At 50.3% G+C, this 21661-nt stretch overlaps 3 protein-coding genes across 3 annotated transcripts; 1 reads left to right on the top strand and 2 right to left on the bottom strand.

Annotated features, from left to right (window-relative positions):
* Positions 1 to 301: 301 nt before the first annotated feature.
* LOC101755412 (phosphatidylcholine:diacylglycerol cholinephosphotransferase 1) lies at positions 302 to 2688 on the top strand. The gene is made up of 2 exons (XM_004965868.4): positions 302 to 915; positions 1990 to 2688. The coding sequence occupies exons 1-2, from the start codon at positions 478 to 480 to the stop codon at positions 2458 to 2460; spliced, it is 909 nt and encodes a 302-aa protein (XP_004965925.1). The 5' UTR covers positions 302 to 477; the 3' UTR covers positions 2461 to 2688.
* Positions 2689 to 3199: 511 nt separating this feature from the next.
* On the bottom strand, positions 3200 to 13177 carry LOC101754729 (phosphatidylinositol/phosphatidylcholine transfer protein SFH2). The gene is made up of 11 exons (XM_004965866.3): positions 12841 to 13177; positions 12650 to 12678; positions 11353 to 11436; positions 11205 to 11258; positions 11022 to 11099; positions 4947 to 5000; positions 4639 to 4698; positions 4454 to 4549; positions 4141 to 4242; positions 3990 to 4070; positions 3200 to 3821 (listed from the first exon to the last, which is right to left on the bottom strand). The coding sequence occupies exons 1-11, from the start codon at positions 12896 to 12898 to the stop codon at positions 3537 to 3539; spliced, it is 981 nt and encodes a 326-aa protein (XP_004965923.1). The 5' UTR covers positions 12899 to 13177; the 3' UTR covers positions 3200 to 3536.
* Positions 13178 to 15129: 1952 nt separating this feature from the next.
* Positions 15130 to 17807, bottom strand: LOC101754327 (ABC transporter G family member 26). The gene is made up of 4 exons (XM_004965865.1): positions 17646 to 17807; positions 17014 to 17297; positions 16750 to 16905; positions 15130 to 16678 (listed from the first exon to the last, which is right to left on the bottom strand). The coding sequence occupies exons 1-4, from the start codon at positions 17805 to 17807 to the stop codon at positions 15259 to 15261; spliced, it is 2022 nt and encodes a 673-aa protein (XP_004965922.1). The 3' UTR covers positions 15130 to 15258.
* Positions 17808 to 21661: the final 3854 nt, after the last annotated feature.

Raw genomic sequence — 21661 nt, 5'->3', positions numbered from 1 at the left:
CGTCTAATCGCCACTAGACGTACTGCTCAAGGCCAACCTTAGATATTAGCCTAACTTGCCACCGCAACCAATTAAACCCGCTGGCACGATCACACGCGATCGAGGCCAAAAGTGACATCTCAGTACTCCATCTCAACGATTTGTTGCGCTGCTAGGGCGTGGTGGTGGCGTGTCTCATGCCCAGACCTGCAATTTCAGGCGGCTCTCATAAACCGCTCTAGGCGCAGCTCTGTCCGCTCATCATCAGAGCATTTAATCTCCCGCCGCGCCCCGTCCCGTCACCTGGCCTCCTCGTGATCTCCGCCCGTCCACCCACACCTCCAAAGAAACTCTATAAAAAAACTCCTAAAAACCTTCGTCCGCGCATCTCTCGGCACCCCCGCACGTGACCCGCCGACACGCCAAAGCTGCCGCCGACCCACGTTAGCCAAGCCACCCACCCCAACCGACGCGCCACCCCGCCCGCGCCGCGCATACATGCCGCCGCCCAGCCTCACCGCGGCGCGCGACCCGGCCGCCGCCGCAGCCACCACCACCACCACCACCAAGCGCCGCCGCCGCAGCAGCAGCAAGGAGGGCGCCGCGGCCAAGGTCCACCTGGCGCCCGCGAGCGGTGAGGGCGCGGCTTCCGAGAAGGGGGCGATGGGCGCGGCGGCGGCGGGCGGCGGGGAGGGGACGTGGGGGCGGTGCCCCGAGTGGTGCTCGGCGGCGGGCGTGGCGGGGGTCCTGCGGCGGCACCCGCTCCCGGCGCTCTTCGCGTGCGGCCTCCTGCTCTTCATGGCCGTCGAGTACACCATCCCCATGGTGAGGCCGGGGGCGCCGCCGCTGGACCTGGGATTCGTCGCCACCCAGGGCATGCACGACGCCGTCGCCGCGCGGCCGTGGCTCAACTCGCTCCTCGCCGCGCTCAACACGGTCAGTGCCCCCGGCCCCGCCCTTCCCTGCCTGCCTAACCGTCCGATTTTTCTCCGCCGTCGCCGCCTCGCCGAACTTGGTTCGATGCACCTGCTGGCTGCTGCTTTCCTGTCCTCTGATTTTCAATCCCCCTCCTCTTGCATTAGGTTCTTAATTATAGTATACTACATTTCTACTTCCCTTTTTGGCCTGCAATTGTTCCGACCACAAAACTTTGCCTGCTCAATTTCAACGGAGTAATTCTAGTGGCAAACGTACATCCTTAGCGAAATGTCTGCATCTACTGGAACCTTATGTCTCCTCCAAAAGCACCATTAGCATCTTACATGGAATTTCGATGTACTCCTCCAAAACCACCATTAGCATCTTACATAAACACTGTTTACACCTTCGGTACTGTTACATTACTACATTGTTAGTAGAATGGTCCGGTTTTACACCCTTTCGTGCTGTTACACAGCAACACTAGTATCCCAATTCCCAAGTAGCAATTAGCATGTACTAGACAATTTCACTACCTGAATTATTAGTATACAAATTAGCAATAAGATTGCATAATTCAGCTTAATTTAGTTCTTGTGAACCTATGGAGCTTCCTCCGGGCGAGGACAGCAAAGCTGGCGCTATCAAAGCACCGTCAATGCAGCTTGTGGCTCGCACTCCCCCAGCCAATAATTAACAGCGTACGAGTAGTACTTTTCAAGCCAAGCCTGGCCTGAGCCACTCGTAGATTGGACTCCACCCTCACAGATTTGTGTGACCGGTAACTGCAATGCAACTTGGACGCTGGACCTGGGTCACGAGCAGAGAGCAACAATCCTGAGGCTCTGCTCGGCTGCTCCACCAGCACAGCGACCACAAAATCAAATGGAGCCCAAATTTCATCTTTTTTTCAGATAAGAACACCCGATATAGTAGTGGCTTCGCGCGTTCATGCACCAATTCCTTGATAAGATTCTGCGTCTTCATGGTCCCCATCGATAGATTTCCGCGGCTGGAATCCGAGCCGAGCGCGACGTGACCAATTCAGCGCTGACACTGACTGACAGAGCCCGTCTGCATGCGTGCGTGCAGGTGTTCGTCGCGATGCAGGCGGGGTACATCCTGTGGGCCATCCTCGTCGAGCAGCGTCCCCGGGCCGCCGTCGCCGCGCTCATGATGTTCACCAGCCGGGGCGTGCTCGGCTGCGCCACGCAGCTCCCGCTGCCGGCGGAGTTCCTGGGCTCTGGGATGGACTTCCCCGTGGGCAACGTCTCCTTCTTCCTCTTCTTCTCGGGCCACGTCGCCGGCGCGGTGATTGCGGCTGCCGACATGCGCCGCGAGGGGAGGGTCGCGCTGGCACGGCTCTACGACGCGCTCAACGTGCTCCAGGGGGTCAGGCTGCTCGCGTGCAGGGGACACTACACCATCGACCTCGCCGTCGGCGTCGGGGCCGGGATCCTCTTCGACACGATCGCCGGGTGGTACTTCGACGTCATGAACGGCGACGGCAAGAACGCGCACTGCCGCAGCTGCCAGTGCCACAAGGCTCTCCTCTCGCACTAGCTTATATTGCTGATATGAGTACATTTTGGTAGCGCTCCAAGTGCCAACCGTCGACGGCCAATTGAGGATTAGTTCATGTCAAATTCTTTTTGAGTTTTTCTTTTCTTTTTTCGGAATCATTTTGATGTAAGAGAACTTAAATGCTACTTACCGATATGTAATTGTACAAATTGGTCACCCCATGTCAGCGGTTAACTTCTGTAATGCAAGCATCAGAAGTTTCAAGCATAGGACTGTACTGAATCAGCACAAGAGCTGAACTCTCAGCGGATGGCGAAGGTAAAACGCATCATTACATTCTGACTAAACACTACTCCCTCAGTCCCAAATTACTATTGCTTTTAGTTCCAAATTATTATTGTTTTTCTAGGTACATAACTTTTTTATATGTATGTAGACATAATATATACATTGACATAATTATATTCAGGTGCATGTCAAATGCCATGTATCTGAAAAAACTAAAACGAATATTAATTTGGGACGGAGGGAGTACACTCCGCCCCAAATTACTATTCGTTAAATTACTATTCGTTTTGGATTTTCTAGTTACATAACTTTTGATATGCACCTAGATATATATTCATAAGTTATATGCACCTAGATATATATTCATGTCTAGGTATATAACAAAAGTAATAGTGATGTATCTAGAAAAGCCAAAACGAATTGTAATCTGAGACGGATGGAGTATTGGTAATTTGCTTGCCGTAAACATCAGACGAGGCAATACTATTTCTGAAGCTGATCTCAAAGTGCAGGTACTAGGATGATTTTATTGACTTCATCTTCGAAGTTCAGCATATATGTGAGAACACATTGCAGGTTTACAACAGGTGACAGGTGATTATGTCTATCTAGTAGTGGCATGCAGTATCAGTCCTCTTGCCTCAGTCCTGCATCATGGATGGAACCGCAAAAGATTTTGCTATATATCCCCTATATCACCCCCAGGAAACAGCCAGCAATGGCCAATGGGGGTGGCAAAGCAAAAATATAGGATCAGTTGGATCAGAAGTGGCCAGCGCCGTCTACGGAAATCAGGCTGGCCTTATTTAGGCAAGCACTGTTCTTTGTCAGACGCCAATGGCAGACCCGTTCTGCACACCGAGCTTGTGGAACTCGGCCTCAATGACCTCCACGATCTTGGCGTCCTCAGGGTCCTGGTCGGGGATATTCACGTGTAAGGAGCCTTGCTTGGTGAGCTCCATGTTCAGCGCTTGCTCCTGGATGAAGTTGTAGAGCTCTTGGTGGAAGGGGTGGTCGAGAGAGAAGCAGTCATCAGGGTCACTTGATGAACGTTTGGATGCACCCGAGCCCTCCCGTCGACAGAAGTGGGGAAGGGATGAGTAGTCCATGATCTGCATTGTTCCGGAATCAAAGGTGCTTATGGTATTGCAATCAGCAATGTTGAAAATGCTCAAGAGTTACTCTACTCAAGTTCTATCTTCAATTTCTGATTCTTTTATTTGACTTTGTTGAGAAACTATACTATTTGGAAAGAAAATGGTACTAACAGGCAATCTTACCTTTAGAAGCTCGTCTTTCCCACAACCACGCAAAACATGAACCTTCTTTCTTGTTCTCTCTTGCAACAAAGGCTTCACAACCTAGAATCAAACGAAATGTCAGTGTCTTTGCAACAAAAGTAACAGAGTAGTGAAATCTGAAACATCGTACCTTCCAACACGCAGAAAATATATATGGAGCATTTACTATATAATAGGTCTCAGTCTTTTCAGGGTAATTCAAATCGTCAACGGTAGATATTGCAGTCACAATCTGTAATACATCAATAATTAGCCAGCAGTTGCGTGAAATATATGGATAGCATTTGTGTTGTGGAGTTTCATACAAAACATTGACTAATCTAAATAGAGCAATATATGTCCATATACAGTATATTGAGTTACTTAAATAGGCATATACCCATCGCTGTCACCCTCTGGACATTATGAAAAACAATTTACACACTTATAGTTTGTAAGCTGACCTTCATTTGGTTTAGTGCTGACAATTTCAGACCAGTCATATCAAGAACCTTTATACAGGTGGTAATATGCCTCCCATACTTCTTTGTCACCATAGGCTAGATGAAACAAAAGTGAGCAAATACATGTGTTAAGAAAGCTCTTAAAGATGTTCTAATTGTACATAGAGCATTAGTTGGCCACTCACCAAAATAAAACGATCACGGTACTCATTGATCTGAATATGAGATTGCACATAGTAGTTAACCTGAAAATGCAACATTTTATGACTTATTTCGATAAAGTAAGTCATAAATTCATGGGCTGGACAAGTATTACTTGATCTCAAATACATACAGATGCAATCTGACAAAAGGGTCAAAAACCATTAAATTCATAAGTAACTCCATTTATGTTGCGAGTTAGTAGTGCAAGAGTATTTACTTAAGTTTGATTGACATGGATGCAATCTTAAAAAAGCTACTAAAACTCTTGAGAAGTATCTGAGACAATTACCGAAGCTTTGTCATATGTGCTTAGTCCAACACCAACTGCAAATACAGGAATGCCCTGGAAAAGGAGAAGGAAAGAGGACTATTAAACAATTTTACTACAGACTGGATAGAAGACTTTTTATGGCATAGAGACCCTAGAATTCATTGGTAAAGCACAAAAGTTGAAAATTTCTAAGCACAAAAGTCACAAACTTGCTCTGTATCTAATCTACTAGTGGGGTATTTCAGTTGGCAGAATCAAAAGATAAAGGTATTTCTCATATATCGTACAGTCTAAACGGGAATAGTAAGTTAATAAGCACAAAACACATCATAGGTGTACAGAAAAGGACCACATTTGTGCATACTAGTACCAAACAATACTACTGCATATTGTTGGTGTAAATCCTAGTCTGTCACCAGTAGTGTTAGGAGTGTCTGGTCTTTACTTTCAGTGTCAGTTGAGTCTTGTCGTTGTTGGCCTGGTCCTTTTAGCAGGTTAGTTGTTTGCTTAGCCGAGTCCTTATGTGGTTATACAGTTCAGTTAGAAAGTTAAGAGTCACAGGTGTGTGCCTGAAGTTCAGGGCCATTAGGGCCATGTCCACCTGCTGGTAAGGCCAATTTTTGTGTGTAATTTAATTATAAATAAAACCACAAAGTCAGAAAACGCAGCACAAAATCACTGAATTCATCTTTGAGTGAGTTGAGCATTGTCTCACACAAATTGCATACAATTTTTTCTTCCGAAAATGAATTAAGAGTCACTTTCCCTTTAGTGTACATCATATTACCAGTCAGAAGAAATGTTTCCATGTATACACACTTAATGCATATTGTGGTGCCAAAAGTGTTGGTGTACTGTGTGTATTAGGGCCCAATAGGCCCATGTAAGACATCTATATTGCTACCCTCTAGGGTTAGCCCATAATGCATCTATTATCTCTCAATATGGTATCAGAGCAGGAATTGTCAGAGGTAAAACGGCGAATAGAAAGAAGGTTGTGAACCATGGAAGGAGCAACAAGAACGTCAGAGACTCGAAAAGAACCGGGAGTGTGAGCAGTGCCCACGGAGGTGACAGGAAGACACGAGCCATTGGCGACCATGATGGACGAAGGGTGGGAGGAAGAAGGAGGGTGAACGGAAGAGAGGATACCAGGGTCGGGCGTAGTGTGGAAGGTGGCACCCGAATCGGCGATCCAGTCCTGACCGACTGGAGGAGTCAGGGCCATGGTGCCGAAAGAGCGTGCCAGGGCTGTCGGGTCCCACCCAACAGGCCCAGGCGAGGCCCCGGGAGGAGGAGCCCACGGCGACGCGAACTGAGGAGGAGCCCACGGCGACGCGAACTGAGCAGCTGGGACAGCGCCAGCAAGCATGGCGGCCGGTGGACGAGGCTCGCCGGTGGCCTGGAAAGGCCACATAGAGATGCGCCCTGACCATGGGTGGGTAAAGGACGGCCAGGGAGACCCCCGTGGAGGCGTCGGTGTGCCCGCCGGTGTGCCCCCACCGCGTCCCCCACCACGTCCCCCACCACGGCGACGGCGGCCGCCACGGCCCCCCCCACCCCCGCTCGGCCCAGGAGGGGGAGGACCAAGAAGGGACGACGGTGGCGAAGCGGAGGGTCGTGGCGGTGGAGTCACAGCAAGCGCGGTCGAGGAAGACGCGGACCCCGGCGCAGGAAGGGACCCGGGCTGGATGCCCTGAGTAAGCTCCTCCAGGACAAGATCATCCCGGACCTGGAGGAAGGTGGGGAAGGGTCGCTGCCGGGTGATCCAGGTGCGGAGGTGGGCGTAGCGGTCGCTGAGGCCGCGAAGGACGTTGAGAACCAAGATCCGGTCCTCCACGGCCCAGCCAAGGTCCCCGAGGGAGTCCGCCATGGTCTTCATCTTCCGGCAAAACTCACCAACGGAGAGGTCGCCCTGGACGAAGGTGCGGAAGCTCGCATCGAGACGAAGGGCTCGGGCTTCGGCGTTGCCCAGGAACTGTCCCTCGAGCGCCAGCCAGGCCCGGCGAGCGGTGGTGTCGGGGGTGCCGCGAACGAGATCGTGGAGGTCGAGGGAGATGGTCCCCAGGATCCACGACATGACGATGCTGTCGAGGCGAACCCACGCCGCGGTCCGGGCCGCAGGGATGGTGTCGGTGAGGACATGGTCGTCGAGGGCGTAGCGGCGAAGAACGAGCAGCACCATGTCCCGCCATCGAGCATAGGAAGGCGACTCAGCGTCGAGGACGACGGGGACCAAGCTCTTGATGTTCTGAACACCCCCGGCCTGATAGTGGAGCTGCACGACGAGGGGGTCGGCCGGGTCGGTCCAGGCTGTCACAGGCGGACGGGGAGCACCGGAGCCGGAGGAGGTGGCAGTGCTGTCATGGGACATCGGGTGGGCGAGGAACTGCTCCGCCTCAGCGATCTGACGAGCCAAGACATCGGCCGCATCCCGCTCCCGCTCCCAGGCTAGGGCTGCCGCGCGCAGACGAGCTTGGCCCTCGGCAGCAGCAGACCGGGCAGCTACAAGGGCCGCAGCGAGAGTGACCTCCGGAGTGCCGCCGGTGTGTAGGGGCAGAGGTGGTGCGGCGGGGAAAGGGAGGCGAGCAGGCACCCCCCCCCTGTTGCCCACGGGTATATCACCAGGAGGAGCATGTCCTCCTGGTGAAAGAATCCCCACGCCCTGACCATAGTGGTGGTGAAAAGCAGCATCGCCCGGTGGAAGGTCCTGCCCGTGGTGAAGAGCGGCGGCGCCGGCGGCGGCGGCGGCGGCGGCGGCGGCGGCGGCGGCCCCGCCCGCACGCCCGCCGATGCCCGCGCGGTGTGCCGCGGCAGCGGCGGCGGCGGCGGCGGCGGCGGCGGCAGCGTCCCCGCCCGCACGCCCGCTGACGCCCGCGCGGTGAGCCGCGGCGGCGGCGGCGGCGGCGGCGGCGGGATCCGCCTCGGCGGGATCCCCGCCCGCACGCTCGCCCGCGCCCGCGCGGCGAGCCGCGGCGGCGGCGGCGGCGGCGGCGGCGGCGGGATCCGCGCCGTCCGCCACCCCGGCGGCGACGGCGGCGGCGGCAGGAGCCGCCCCGACGGCCGTCAGGGCCGCGGCCGCAGGAGGCCGGCCGGCGGTCGCAACTTGAGCCCACGATGGAGGAAGAGAAGGGAAGGAGGAGAGGGGAGGGGGAAGGGGGTCGCCGGCCATGGCGCCGGCCGGCGGCGGCGGCGGCGGCGGCGGCCGGTCACCAGGAAACCCTGTTCGGTCTCACCATCAAGGCCGTCCAGTGTGACAACGGCCGCGAGTTTGATAACACCACCTCCCGTGCCTTCTTCCTCTCTCACGGCGTGCACCTACGCATGTCGTGTCCCTATACCTCCTCCCAGAATGGTAAGGCTGAACGCATGATTCGTACCACGAACGACACCATGCGCTCTCTTCTGTTCCAGTCTTCTCTCCCTGCCCCTTTTTGGGCTGAGAGTCTTCACACCTCCACTTATCTCCTTAACCGCCTACCTTCTGTTGCCTGTCCCGCTCCCACTCCACACCACGCTCTCTTCGGTACCTCCCCCCGTTACGATCACCTTCGGGTCTTCGGGTGTGCGTGTTATCCTAACACCGCAGCCACCGCTCCTCATAAGCTGGCTCCCCGTTCGACCCAGTGTGTCTTCCTCGGGTACTCCCCGGATCACAAGGGGTACCGTTGCTTTGACCTCTCTTCTCGGCGGGTCCTCATCTCTCGCCACGTGGTGTTTGACGAGTCCGTCTTCCCTTACTCCACCACCACCCCACCTCCTTCCACCTCCGACCCTGATCTCTCCTCTCTGTTTCCCACTGACCCGGTGGACCAGCCACCGCTACCGTTCTGTCCTGCAGGTACTGCTCCGCCGTGGTTCTCCTCGGGCTCGACGTCCACCGGTACTGTCCCTGACCCTGCACTCAGCACGGGTCCGACGGTGCCGGCCTCTGGTGCTGCTTCTTCCTCTTCGCCCTGCACGGGATCGGTGGCACCACCCGCAGCACCTGTTGTCCGGTTTGCGCAGCCCGTCCGCGTCTACCAGCGTCGGGCGCGGCCGGCTCCACTGGACCTGCAGCCGGCCCCGCCACCGCCGTCGCCGCCTCCGTCATCGCCGGTGGACTCTTCTCCACCGGCGACGCCTACACCACCACCACCTCCACCGGCCCCGACTGCCCGTGTCGCGCCGACGGTGTACCATCCGCCTCTCCTACACCGACACCCGCGTCACGTTCACCCTATGGTGACGCGCCTTGCGGCTGGTACCCTGCAGCCCCGGGCTCTTTCAGCGATGCCCGGCGCGCCGCAGGTTTCTCCTGTACCCTCCTCCGTCCGCGGCGCCCTGTCGGATCCTCACTGGCGCCGCGCGATGGAAGAGGAGTACGCGGCGCTCCTCGCCAACCAGACTTGGGATCTGGTGCCCCGTCCGCCTGGCTCCAACGTCGTCACCGGCAAGTGGATCTGGACTCACAAGCGGCGGGCTGATGGTACTCTTGAGCGGTACAAGGCTCGCTGGGTTCTCCGGGGTTTCACTCAGCGCCCTGGTGTCGACTACGACGAGACGTTCAGTCCGGTGGTCAAGCCAGCTACTGTCCGGACTGTTCTCTCACTGGCTCTCTCCCGCTCCTGGCCTGTGCATCAGCTCGACGTCAAGAACGCCTTCCTGCACGGCACTCTGACTGAGACTGTTTACTGCAGCCAGCCAGCGGGGTTTGTTGACTCTTCACGGCCTGATCTGGTTTGCCGGCTCAACAAGTCCCTTTATGGCCTCAAGCAGGCCCCTCGAGCTTGGTATTCGAGGTTTGCTGCCTACCTCCTGACGCTGGGCTTTGTGGAGGCCAAGTCCGATACTTCACTGTTCATTTATCACCATGGAGCTGAGACTGCTTATCTACTGCTCTATGTTGATGACATTGTCCTCACTGCCTCCAGTCCGTCCCTCCTACGGCGGATCATCACCTCGCTTCAGCAGGAGTTCGCTATGAAGGATCTGGGTGTGCTCCATCATTTTCTTGGGGTCACTGTTGAGCCTCGTCAGGCCGGCCTCTTTCTTCACCAGCGGCAGTATACTCTTGATATCTTGGAGCGAGCTGGGATGACTGACTGCAAGCCCTGCTCCACTCCAGTTGATACTCAGGCCAAGTTGTCAGAGGCCGCCGGCACTCCTGTGACAGATGCTACTGCATATCGGAGTCTGGCTGGGGCCCTTCAGTACCTCACCTTCACCAGGCCAGATATCACTTATGCAGTTCAGCAGATTTGCCTTCACATGCATGATCCCCGAGAGCCCCATCTCACTGCTCTGAAGCGCTTACTCCGTTACCTCCGGGGCACTGTGGACTACGGCCTCCTGCTTCACCGGTCTCCCTCCACTGAGCTTGTTGTCTACACCGACGCTGACTGGGCCGGGTGTCCGGACACTAGGCGCTCTACCTCCGGCTACGCCGTCTTTTTGGGCGGCAACCTGGTGTCCTGGTCGTCCAAGCGTCAGCCGGTGGTCTCCCGCTCCAGTGCCGAGGCGGAGTACCGCGCTGTCGCTAACGGCGTGGCTGAGGCATCCTGGCTTCGGCAGCTCCTTGTCGAGCTCCACACTCCTTCTTCTCGGAGCACTCTTGTCTACTGCGACAACGTCAGTGCGGTGTACCTCTCCACCAACCCTGTTCAGCACCAGCGGACCAAGCATGTGGAGATCGACCTTCACTTCGTCCGGGATCGGGTCGCCATCGGCGATGTTCGGGTCCTCCACGTCCCGACCACCTCTCAGTTTGCTGACATCTTCACCAAGGGCCTCTCGTCACCCGCCTTCACCGAGTTTCGCTCCAGCCTCAACATCACCTGTGGCTAGTTGCGTCTGTGGGGGGGCTTGTGTGTGTGCCTTTCTTTACTTGTCCAGTCTGCAACTCCGCTGCGTCGGTAGTTCAGACTGCGGGGGAGTGTTGGTGTACTGTGTGTATTAGGGCCCAATAGGCCCATGTAAGACATCTATATTGCTACCCTCTAGGGTTAGCCCATAATGCATCTATTATCTCTCAATAAAAAGCCAGTAGTAAAATAAGATGAGAACAGCAAGCATGCAAGGCAAATTAATATAGCTTGCTTAAGACAGCTGTACCTCTTTGGAGTATCCTGATAATCCAACAAGCTGGGTATCACGTATTGATCTATACAAATCTACTGGGACAATAGGTTTCTGCAATAGTCCAGCACAAGCAGAATGAATAAGAAAGTGTAAATAAGTGTAGAACTGTCCTAAATCTATATTTGATAGCCAAGCTTTGTCTAGGATACCACTTACCTCCAGTATACTATCAATCTCATTTTGTATCCTCCAATTCAAAGAATCTACAAGCTAGCAAAATGATTTTTCCTCAGGTAAAGAAACATTTACTTTGTGATTCATCGTTATGAAAATTGAAAAGAAAAATTGCAGCGCTAGCAATTACCATCTTTTGAGCCTTATTCACATGCCACTCTCTAGCTTTAAGGAAGCGCACTAGTGTCTCTGTTGGGTAGCCCTGGTGCACATTCTAAAAAATAAAATAAAAACATGAGAGGTCAAAGGCAATCTCCTTAGGATAATAAGAAAGCTATTTTACAACATCTAAGAAATAACATATATACTTCAAAATTGAACAACTGCATACGAGCCAAGTAGGAGCCATGGTTCTTTTCCAAATGGTACCACCAAGATTAACTTCAAGATAGGTTGTTGTATTTCATAATATGTAGTGCAAGAATTCATTAGCATTTTTTTTTCAAAAAAAAAATCTTGCACTTATCCTTTGGTTGCCTCATGGTATTAAGGCAACAATTCTGTTGCAAGTGGCACGCTCATTTTGATTCTCACTCCACCAGCAAAGTGATTCTGCTGGGAATTATTTGGCATCTCCTATCATCACACAGTGCATGCTTAAAGCCTAACCTTTAGAGAGCATTTTTGACGAAAATATTCTCAAGCGAATTAGAATTAACTGGTAAAATGTTACCAGGACGTGTCTGCACACTGGGATCACAAGTGTCAGGTGCCATTATATTAACAAAGTAAAGAGAAAAGGTGAAATCATTCTACAATAATTCGCAACAACCGAAAGATGGTTCCATTGACAAACAACCAAACACTAGGAAAACCACCAAGGAATACATTACTACCAACATAACAGGAGGTTCGAAGGGACCAAATATCTCACCGTCCACTAGTTGACATAGTGGACCTGAAATCAGAATATTCCTCGACACATCCATTGTGGAAAGCATCATTGCCACCTCTCACTCCCCGTCGTCAAACTACTCAAAATTACCCCAAGGATCTCAAATGTGTGGCTTAGATCAAAGAACAAAACTAAACCTTTGCATCCAATCAACAATCCGTCAACTTTCACCACTGTGAATTTATCCTTAGATCCGTACTCATACTAGTTCAACTGTATTAACTAACTATAACAGACAAAAGCTGAGATATGAACAGGAACGCTCTGATCCAAATTGATCTTATTGTTATATAGTCTAGTACCCAACAATCCAAGAAATATCAAGCATCACTTGGCTCGCCAAAATCGGATTAATCATTGAAAATGCTAAACTGAACTAAGCAAAGGTTATGTCTGACCCAAATCCAAAATGCAGACACTTAAAATAGCACAAATGCCTAAGCTTTGACAGAAGAACCAAGCTTTTCAGATATCAAGAAGAACAGAATCAAGATTACAAAAGAAAAGAAAAGGCACGCGCATAGATCCATACCTCAAATGTCTTCTTCAGCGGCGCGTCCACTGCAAGAATCCAATCCAAAGAAAGAGCATTAGCACCAGACGAACCCCACACAAAACCCACCACCAACAGCTCGAAAGCTAAACCCCAAATCCGAGCAGGCCCGTCCCTCCGAAATAATGAAAGATTCAAACTTTACAGGCGATCCAGAGCGAAACTCTCACCTTGGTCCAGGAGGCCGGCGAGCTGCTCCACGGCGTCGTCGCAGGCGGCGTCTGCCATTGCCGCCGCGCGGTGGGGGATCCGGAGCTTGGCCTGCGAGCGGGGACTGGCGAGGCGGGAGCGGCCTCTGATTGGTTTGACGATTTGGCGCGGATTTAGGAGCGCGGTCAAGAGGAAAAAGATTCGCGACGTGCGGGGGCGGTGGGGACTCGAGAGTGGGGCGGAGCCGAGGAGGACTCGAGGACTAGGAGCGGAGGGGAGGTCGGTCTCCTTCGATCGACTTCGAGTCGTGTTGAGCCCCTGGTCGGTTGGTCGTTTGCTTCGCTGTGGGCGACCTCAACAGCATGGGCTATATACTACTGCAGCAGTGATGGAGTAGGGCTGCCTGTTGCTGCTGCAAAAAGCAAAGCAACTGCAAATTTTTTTATTTTTTTGAAAAAGAAAAGGAACTGCAAGTGACGGGTGCTTTCATGTGCTTCTCGTTTCATGTTTTTTTTTGATAAAGATTTACATCTTTTGAGCATCTCTTTATCAACTCTTTGTGCAATTTGGTTCTAATATGGGAAGTGTTGAGGGCTCACTTCGGAATACAAGGAATTTAATATTTTTGTTCTCAAAATATTTAGGAGATACCATATATCATCGAGGATAAGAGGAAGTTTGTTGGGGCATGAGTAAAATATATGATAAGTATGTCTATGTCAAAGTTAGTATTGTATAAATTCAGTCTGATAAACCGAAAAGGAGGTCCTTTTATGTCTGGCCTTCCTTTGGTTGTATCTTTCTTTTTTTCTTTCCTTTTTTTTTTTTGACAAGCTCGAAGCAGTCAAATAGTAAGCCCTTGTACTCCAAGAAGAAACACTTCCAAGTCCCAAAATGTTCAACTTGGCTAAACTCATGCCATTTTTTTTTATTTGGTCAGGTAGTGGGAGCTAGCACAGTGTGAAGCTCATGTCATGGGTTAGGTGTGATGTGCCACCTTCCGAATTTTGAATTTAAGTAAGACTATTGGGTTCTTTCTGGTCGTGCTGGGCCAAGCCCAAGCAAGAAAGGCCATTCTACTTGAGTAAAGTTGGGCAAAAGGATATATTCCAGTCCATTTTTAAACATTGAGCAGAGATGCTCCTCAAATGAAAAGATGCCAGGTGACCAAATGACTTGTCTGGCTATTCTCCATGTGCTCCACACTGTTGACTATTCTCATCGTCGTAGGTCCACGCGCGAGAAGTCGAGAACGCATCCGCTGCACATGCTAAAGATCCTCCTCGATTTGGATCCTGCTTTGGAATATTCGCTGGCACCTCAAAATTTTTAGAAATTCTACTCAAATTGAAGTTAGCTTTTTGTTGCCTCATGTAGATTGTGTTTTTGTTGCCTGAAATGTTAGCTTTTTGCTGACAGGAGGGAGTACTAGGACTCGTAATGAACTTGTAGAGAATTAAACTTTGGGATTCCAAAGCAGACTGTCCTCAATGTGAAGCAAAGAGGACACGCACAAATCCGAAGCTGCAATGCTTCATGCATGTTACTAGTTCATTTTAAAACCTGACGGCTATGCATAACGACAGACGCGCGCCTACCATACCATGTGTCTTCAGTTTTGTCGAGGGTGCAGCGCAGGGAGGGAGTAGCACGATGCAGTCCTGCCTTGTGCAAAGCAGCAAAGGCATGGAGCCCGTAACACTCTGCGGTTTATTCACCATCGATAACCCCGTCGGCGAGTACGTTAATTTCGTGTGTGCCGTGGCACATACGCAGAAAGTGTCGCTCGCAACATGAACGTGTATGGGCTGGGCCTGCGTAATTAATGCTTTCCAGCCCAACTGTTAACTGAGCAAGTTTAAGGCCCGGCACCAGCAGTCAGCAAAGTTTTGCTTAAGAAAAGGAAGCTGCACCTTAATTCGATAAGGTTTCTGAGGTCTTATTTGAATTGTTAATTGCCAGCATCTCCAGTATGAAACCACCAAAATCATCTAAGCCGGACACCATCGTCTTTCAAGAACATGAACAACAGCAAGAATAACTGATCGATACACATTGCATTACTCTGCAGCCAATTTTCTCATTCATCGATTGTTAACGATCAGAAGAGTAGCATCAGAGCATGCATCTTGTTGCCAAATAAGATGCATTCAGAGAATGCATTTTTTTTTACATTTTGTTTTAAGAACGGAATCTGCACCTTATAATTCAATAAGGTTTTGTTAATTGCTACCATTCACCATCTGTAGTATGAAACCACTACAATCATCCAAACCTGGCATCATCATCTTTCTAGAACAACATCAAGAATAACAGATACACATTGCATTGCTCTGCATCCATTTTTCTCATTCATCGATTGTTAACAATCAGAGCAACAACATCCACAGTGCACGGAATAATTGCAATGCCAGATTAAACTAGGAGCAGCCGGGTCATCACAAGGGCGTTCGGCTGATCCGCTTGAGGAGGCAGAAGTAGGCGAGGAGCCGGTACGCGAGCGCCATGGCGAGCAGGATCCAGACCTCTCGCATGCTGCCGTCGAGGTCGACGGTGTCGAACGACGGCGACGACTGGAGCGGCCGGCAGCCGCCGCGGCCGCCGCAGTCGTACGCCAGGTGGCCGTGGTACTGCGCCTTGAGCAGGAGGTTGAATCCGTAGTGCATGAAGGACACGTACTTGAGCCACCGGATGAAGGCCGGGATGTGCTGGACGTAGTAGCCGCCGGTGAGGAGGAAGAGCATGAGCACCAGCGACGCCATGACGCCCGCGCGCTTGACGCTCAGGATCGCGGCGCCGAGGAGCTCCCCGGTGCCCTGGCTGGTGAAGACGACGAGCAGCGTGGCGAGGAGCGTCAGGGAGAAGCACGCCGGCGTGCGCCGGAGCCCCGCCATGAAGTAGAGGACGGCGGTGAAGAGCACCGGGTAGACGACGTGGGGGACGGCGTCGCAGAGCGTGCTACTGGCGTAGTAGGCGCTGAGGCTGTACATACCCGCCTGCCGCTCCTTCACCAGGTAGAGCTTCTCGAAGGGGAAGACGTAGACGGAGCCGAAGAGCGACGAGGACGTCCAGAAGATGCAGATGTAGAAGATGAGGCCCACCTGGTCGCGGAGCTGGGCCTCGTCGCCGGCCTTGGACCGCCACCAGAGGAGGCCCAGGAGGAGCGCCACGCCGACGGCCTGCGCCAGACGCATCTTGTCCAGGTAGTCGGGGGCGCGCTCCCGGAAGGTGCGGCGGGACAGCACGGCGAACTGCTGGAGCCACCCGATGCCGCCGCCGCGGTGACCATTCCGCGCCCGCACCGCCAGCCGCAGCTGCTCGGAGGGCTCCCTCGTCCTGTTACTTCCGGCGGCGGCGGCGGCCGACTGCCTGTACTTGAGCTGGAGGTGGCGGATGACCTGGGAGCGGAAGAACTCCTGCTGGGGGTCCGGCGAGCCTTGCAGCGCCTCGGGGACGGTGATGTCGTCGAGGTTGCCGGTGGCGAGGTCGAGGAGGAACTCGGCGGGGTTCATGGGGATCTCCGGTGCGAAGCCCAGGGAGGCGAAGTGGGGCATGCAGTCCCGGGCCTTGCCGTGGTAGATGGCGTGGCCGTCGGAGATGAGCAGCAGCTTGTCGAACATGTGGAACATCCGGCTCGACGGCTGGTGGATCGTCGTGATGATCGCCCTGCGCGACCTGGCGAGGCGCTGGAGGACGAGGATGAGCTTGCTCGCCGACGTGGAGTCGAGGCCGGAGGTGGGCTCGTCGAGGAGGAGAAGCGAAGGGTCCACCAGGATCTCGTACCCGATGCTCGTCCTCTTCCGCTCGCCGCCCGACACCCCCCGCACGAACGCCCCGCCGATCTTGGTGTGCCGGCACCTAGACCACATACATGTGAAAACTAAATTCCATGGCAATCAAATGAACAAATGCAGCACTGACCGAGCAACCTCTCTAGATTCAGCTCGGCGATGATGGCGTCGACCCTGTCGCGCTTCTGCTGCTTGGACATGCGCGCGGGTAGCCTCAAGAAGGCGGCGAACACGAGGGTCTCCTCCACCGTCAGCTGCGGGAAGAGGACGTCGTCCTGGGTCACAAATCCAATCCTGCGTGCAGCATAGGAAATGATGAAGATGAACATAGAAAAAGAAAAACAGATTTTTTTAGGGAAAAATAAGGTGCCAAAACCTTTTTTTTTATTTTACAGTTTTTACCTTCTTTTGAGTGAGGGGCTGTAGGGCGTGTCGTTGTAAGTAATCTGGCCCTTGATGCCGCCACTGAGCCTGCCTCCCAGGATCTTGAGCAAGGTGGTCTTGCCACTGCCAGATGGGCCCATCAGCGCCAGGATCTCACCAGGGTCCACACTCCCTGCAATGCCCTTGAGGATGTGCTTGCAGCTGCTGCCCTGATCCACCCTCGCCTGGGATGTAAACGCCACTCTTGCAGCTGTCAGGGGGTTCTTCAAAGTCATCTTCACCCTGTACTCCACATTCTCAAACTGCATTTTTTTTTGCAAAGAAAAAAAGGGAGTTCAGTTTTTTCCATGTATGTTTTCTTACCAGCAAATATCGCAAGTTATTTGTACACATATCATTTTCTCATACAGCTAAAACAGCAGTGCGATGCACTAAGGCAATCCTTGATAGAACACCGATGTTGTTTTATTTTCTTTTTCTAGCTTACGCGTGCGGATGATATTTTTGTGAATCACTTCGAGTAGATACAACATGCTCTTTGCACATGCAGCACTAGTACACATACAGGCTAATTAACGTGATGTTTTTTTTCGTTCTTGATTAAATCCAAACTGGCATAAGAATATGAGCTCACGTATTATGCTATATACCTTGAGGAAAATTGGAAGAGGGCCATCTTTCGTTGGCCACAGATGCTCCTCCTCCACGTCGGCCTCGACATCGGCATCTCCATTGCCATGTGAGGAAGGAGGGGGAAGACAGTGGCGCTCCGCGACGGACATCTCCATCCTCTGCTCATCGCTGATCTCCATTGTTCCCACTCCCACTAGAGAGAGAAAGTTGTTTCAGAGAGAAAGCCAGGCATATATGGCCTCCCTCTTCTTGGTATGAAGTAGAAGGAAATGAGAGGTGTGAGCTTAGGCAACTACTAGTAACCAAGAGCACGCCTACTTTTGTTGTAATGTTGTTATATATTCATGGTTCAATTCGGTTCTTTAATTTTACCTCTTGTTTGGTGACCCACAATCTTTCTAAGGGGCTTTGGGAGGAGAGAACCTTCCACTCCATTGGATGTAACAACTACCGGCATTACATGTTGCATCTAGGACAACTGGATAGGGGGTGTTTGGATACATTAGGCATGATTTGATTCAACTTCAAGCTATTAAGTGTGTTTGGTTGCAGGGAAATTAATAACAAGGAATGTGAGTTTTAGAGGGGCTAAGTAGATCCAAACACTATTCTTTTTTTAAAAAAAGAGGGATTGGCAGATTGGTTCATCGAAAAAAATGCACAACAAGAAATTTTCTGACGACGAACAAAAAGTGTCTTTTTTGCATCGTAAACCGTAATTTATGACGCGGGAGTGACAAAAACCTTTCATCATTAGTCGAGCGTCATAAACCGCGACTAGTTACGTTTCTTATTTTGATGCGCCACTAAGATAATGATGAATGAAAATTCGTCCCACATGTCGTCATAAACTGGCTCCTGCATAGCATGCCACGTCGGACCACAGTTTGATATGGCATGACGGTTGTGACGAACTGTTTATTGAATTAGGTCCAGTTCTTGTTGGACTAAGCCCAATAATTGTTGTCGTTATAGATTGATTTAGGCCCAATTTTTTTTGCGCCGAGCCTTTATTGTTGTCATCATAGATTGATTTAGGCCTAATTCTTCTTGGACCGAGCCCAATAATTGCTGACATCATAATTTGGTTTAGACTCAATTCTTGTTGGATCAAGCGTAACATACGCTGATAACTTCATTTAGACCTAATTCTTAATGGATTTAGCTAAACATTTGCTAGCATCGTAACTTTGTTTAAGCCCACGAAATTATGGCCGAGGGGGCGAGCCCACGAAATTTTGGGTCCAGTTATTTTCGGGTGCAGCCCAGGTAGCGTTTAATGAAAATATAATCTAATTTAATATTACGTACAAATCAATTCTGTAATTAACAGCACAATTAATCTATACATACCACACATACAAATAAATGTTTCTCATCACACTTCACACATTATTATTCATGACCAAAGAAAAAGCACAAGCATATTATCCATGAGAGATCACAAACCACTACAAATGATATCTCTCTGACCAAGAACAAAGCTGGCCTAGAAACACATTGAGCATAAACCACAATACTCACAAACCAGCACAAGCAGCTGGGAGGATATGAGCAGATGCCTAAGAAACACATTGATCTTACCCTCTGAAGTTTAGCAGTTGACGAAGGAGGTACTCAGTTTCTCTTACTGCTTTTTTCAAACTCTCAATCTCCTCAGACTGCATTTTCATTGCTGCATCTGAAGCTTGTGCCTTCATCTTCAAGCCACTCAACATTTGCTCCTGTTCAACAACTTGCTATCTTAGTTCTGCAGCTTCTTGTAGCCCTCCCAAAGAAACTTTAGATCTTGAGCTTGTAGCTGAAGCTGGTTGCACGGCCACATAATCAAGGAAGGGACTTGACTGCAAATCATGAGGACCAGAATTTGGTACTGCAACCCAAATGATTGTTTTCAATATTTCAGCCTACAAATAAAAGGAGCAGAAGTCAAACTTCAATCTTAAACAAAGCAACTAAATAAAGTAAAGAATACATGAGCAAGATAATCACTTGTTTAGTTACATACCAGGATATGTGATTGAATTTCAGCAATGTAGGAAAGTGGTACTAGGCCCTGCACAATAAGTATTTGATCAGTTGTCTTAGATATAAGGAATAGAATGTACCATAACCATAGAAATGCAGATGTCGGCCGTGCAAATAGATCTAGAGCGGTCAAGGTAAGAGAAGGATCTCAAATCTAATACAATACACTGTGAAATTTACTGTTCGCTAAAGAAATACTCCAGCAGAGGGGGCCACATCTTGGCGTAACTAGGCTCCGCTCCAGACAGAAATAAACTTGAGCAGAGTGCTCTCCGGTGAAGCAGATGTAGATTCAGAAAATTACTATTATAATGGAAACCAACAGCTCTTTTCTTTTGAAAGGCAAGAGCAGCCATACATTACTAATTGTATATCTAATATAGTCTGAACTAGCAGTCCGGCAACTAGCTGTGTCTTGATTAATGGATAGAACTTGCTAATTGTGTTCCTGTTATAAATTAACTTGTACTCCCTCTGTTCCAAATTGTCGGTCGTTTTAGTTTTTTAGCTTCATAGATATTATTATGCATCTAGATATAGTGTATGTCTAGGTGCATAATAATATCTATGAACCTAGAAAAGTCAAAACAACCTACAATTTGAAACGGAGGGAGTATGGAACGGAGGGAGTATTGTAGTACTTGGAAAATAAGGGGGCTACACATTTAATCCCTAGCAGCTTGATACCTCAGAGAAAAATATGGTTAAAACAAACTCAAGCATCACACTAGTCGGTTTAACTTTGTATTTTATTCTGTCCATCTCAATTTAATCCAGAAAAAAAAAGCTAAAGCTACATACTAATATGCTGACATGCAGGCTACTGAATCTAAGGATGCGCTCTCAAGGGAGCATGATGGAGTTGGTCAAGTTGTATTTGAACATGTTAGTATTAACTGTGGAAACTATGTGTTCATGTAATAGCCAAGATTATTGTCAAATTTGGAATACGAGCAATCTTGTTTGTGTGCTTACATATAATATCTTTTATAATTTTTCTAGGACCACATTGATGGAAGAGACTACACCGATCAGGAAGATGAGGAAAATGAAGAATACAACTATGATAATGAAGGATACAATGACATCGAAGATGATGAGAATTTTGACTACAATCGTCGACGGGACTTCGATGAGGATTATAACCTTTGGTGATGCCTTTTCATTTGGCTTACTGGATATCATATGCCACAGATGAAAACTGGTGCTGCACTTTGGAGTTGGATTAGATTATGGGCCTTAAGCCATATGATCAGTAGTATCTTAGTCAAGTATTTCCATTTGAACATTAGTACTTTGTTGAACTATGTCTCCTTTGCCACTTTCAGAATGTCTGGACCTTTCTTTTGTACTTGCTAAGTTGGATGAACTATGCAATGTTATCGAGCTAGTTATGAAATGCTACAGATTTTCATTGTTCAGCATTTGCAAGTGATCACATATTAGTTCTATGTGGCTATGAAATAATCACAAGCTAGATGGATATCACAAAATGGTTGCATATTTGCATTGCCAATGGTCCAATGAACTGTAGCATTTTGTTGTAGCCAAGAGGCAGATAAAAGCCTCGTATTGTAAAAATTCCCAACTGCTAAAAGCATATCATCGGTAAATACATTTCGCGAGAGTAAAAAAAAATCATCATGTAATATACTACTGTCAGCAAACAATGTTGGGCCCACCAGCGAAAATGAGCGTGGACCATTTACAGCCGACGGTCAACCGTTGGTAAGGTACTATCGATCACTGGTTTACCAATCACCTGTTGGCAAAAGGGGGAATGCCCGACAAGGAGTGGCCGACGGGAGATGGCCGACGGTATACTCTCAGCTATTCCCTTTTCCAACGGTACAAGTTAATGCCCGACAATTAAATGTTGGCCATTCTTAGGATCGTACAGAGAAAATAAATGAGATTCTCACTTATGGAGCTCGAAGATGCAGTAGTGCATGGTTGGACAGGGTAGCCAGTGCTTGCACGACATCCTCACTCATCTGCTCAGCTG

The sequence above is a fragment of the Setaria italica genome, chromosome IV (genome assembly GCF_000263155.2).
Source record: "Setaria italica strain Yugu1 chromosome IV, Setaria_italica_v2.0, whole genome shotgun sequence".
Lineage (NCBI taxonomy): Eukaryota > Viridiplantae > Streptophyta > Magnoliopsida > Poales > Poaceae > Setaria > Setaria italica.
Note: the sequence above shows the minus strand (reverse complement) of the source record. Positions and strands in the feature narration are given on the sequence as shown.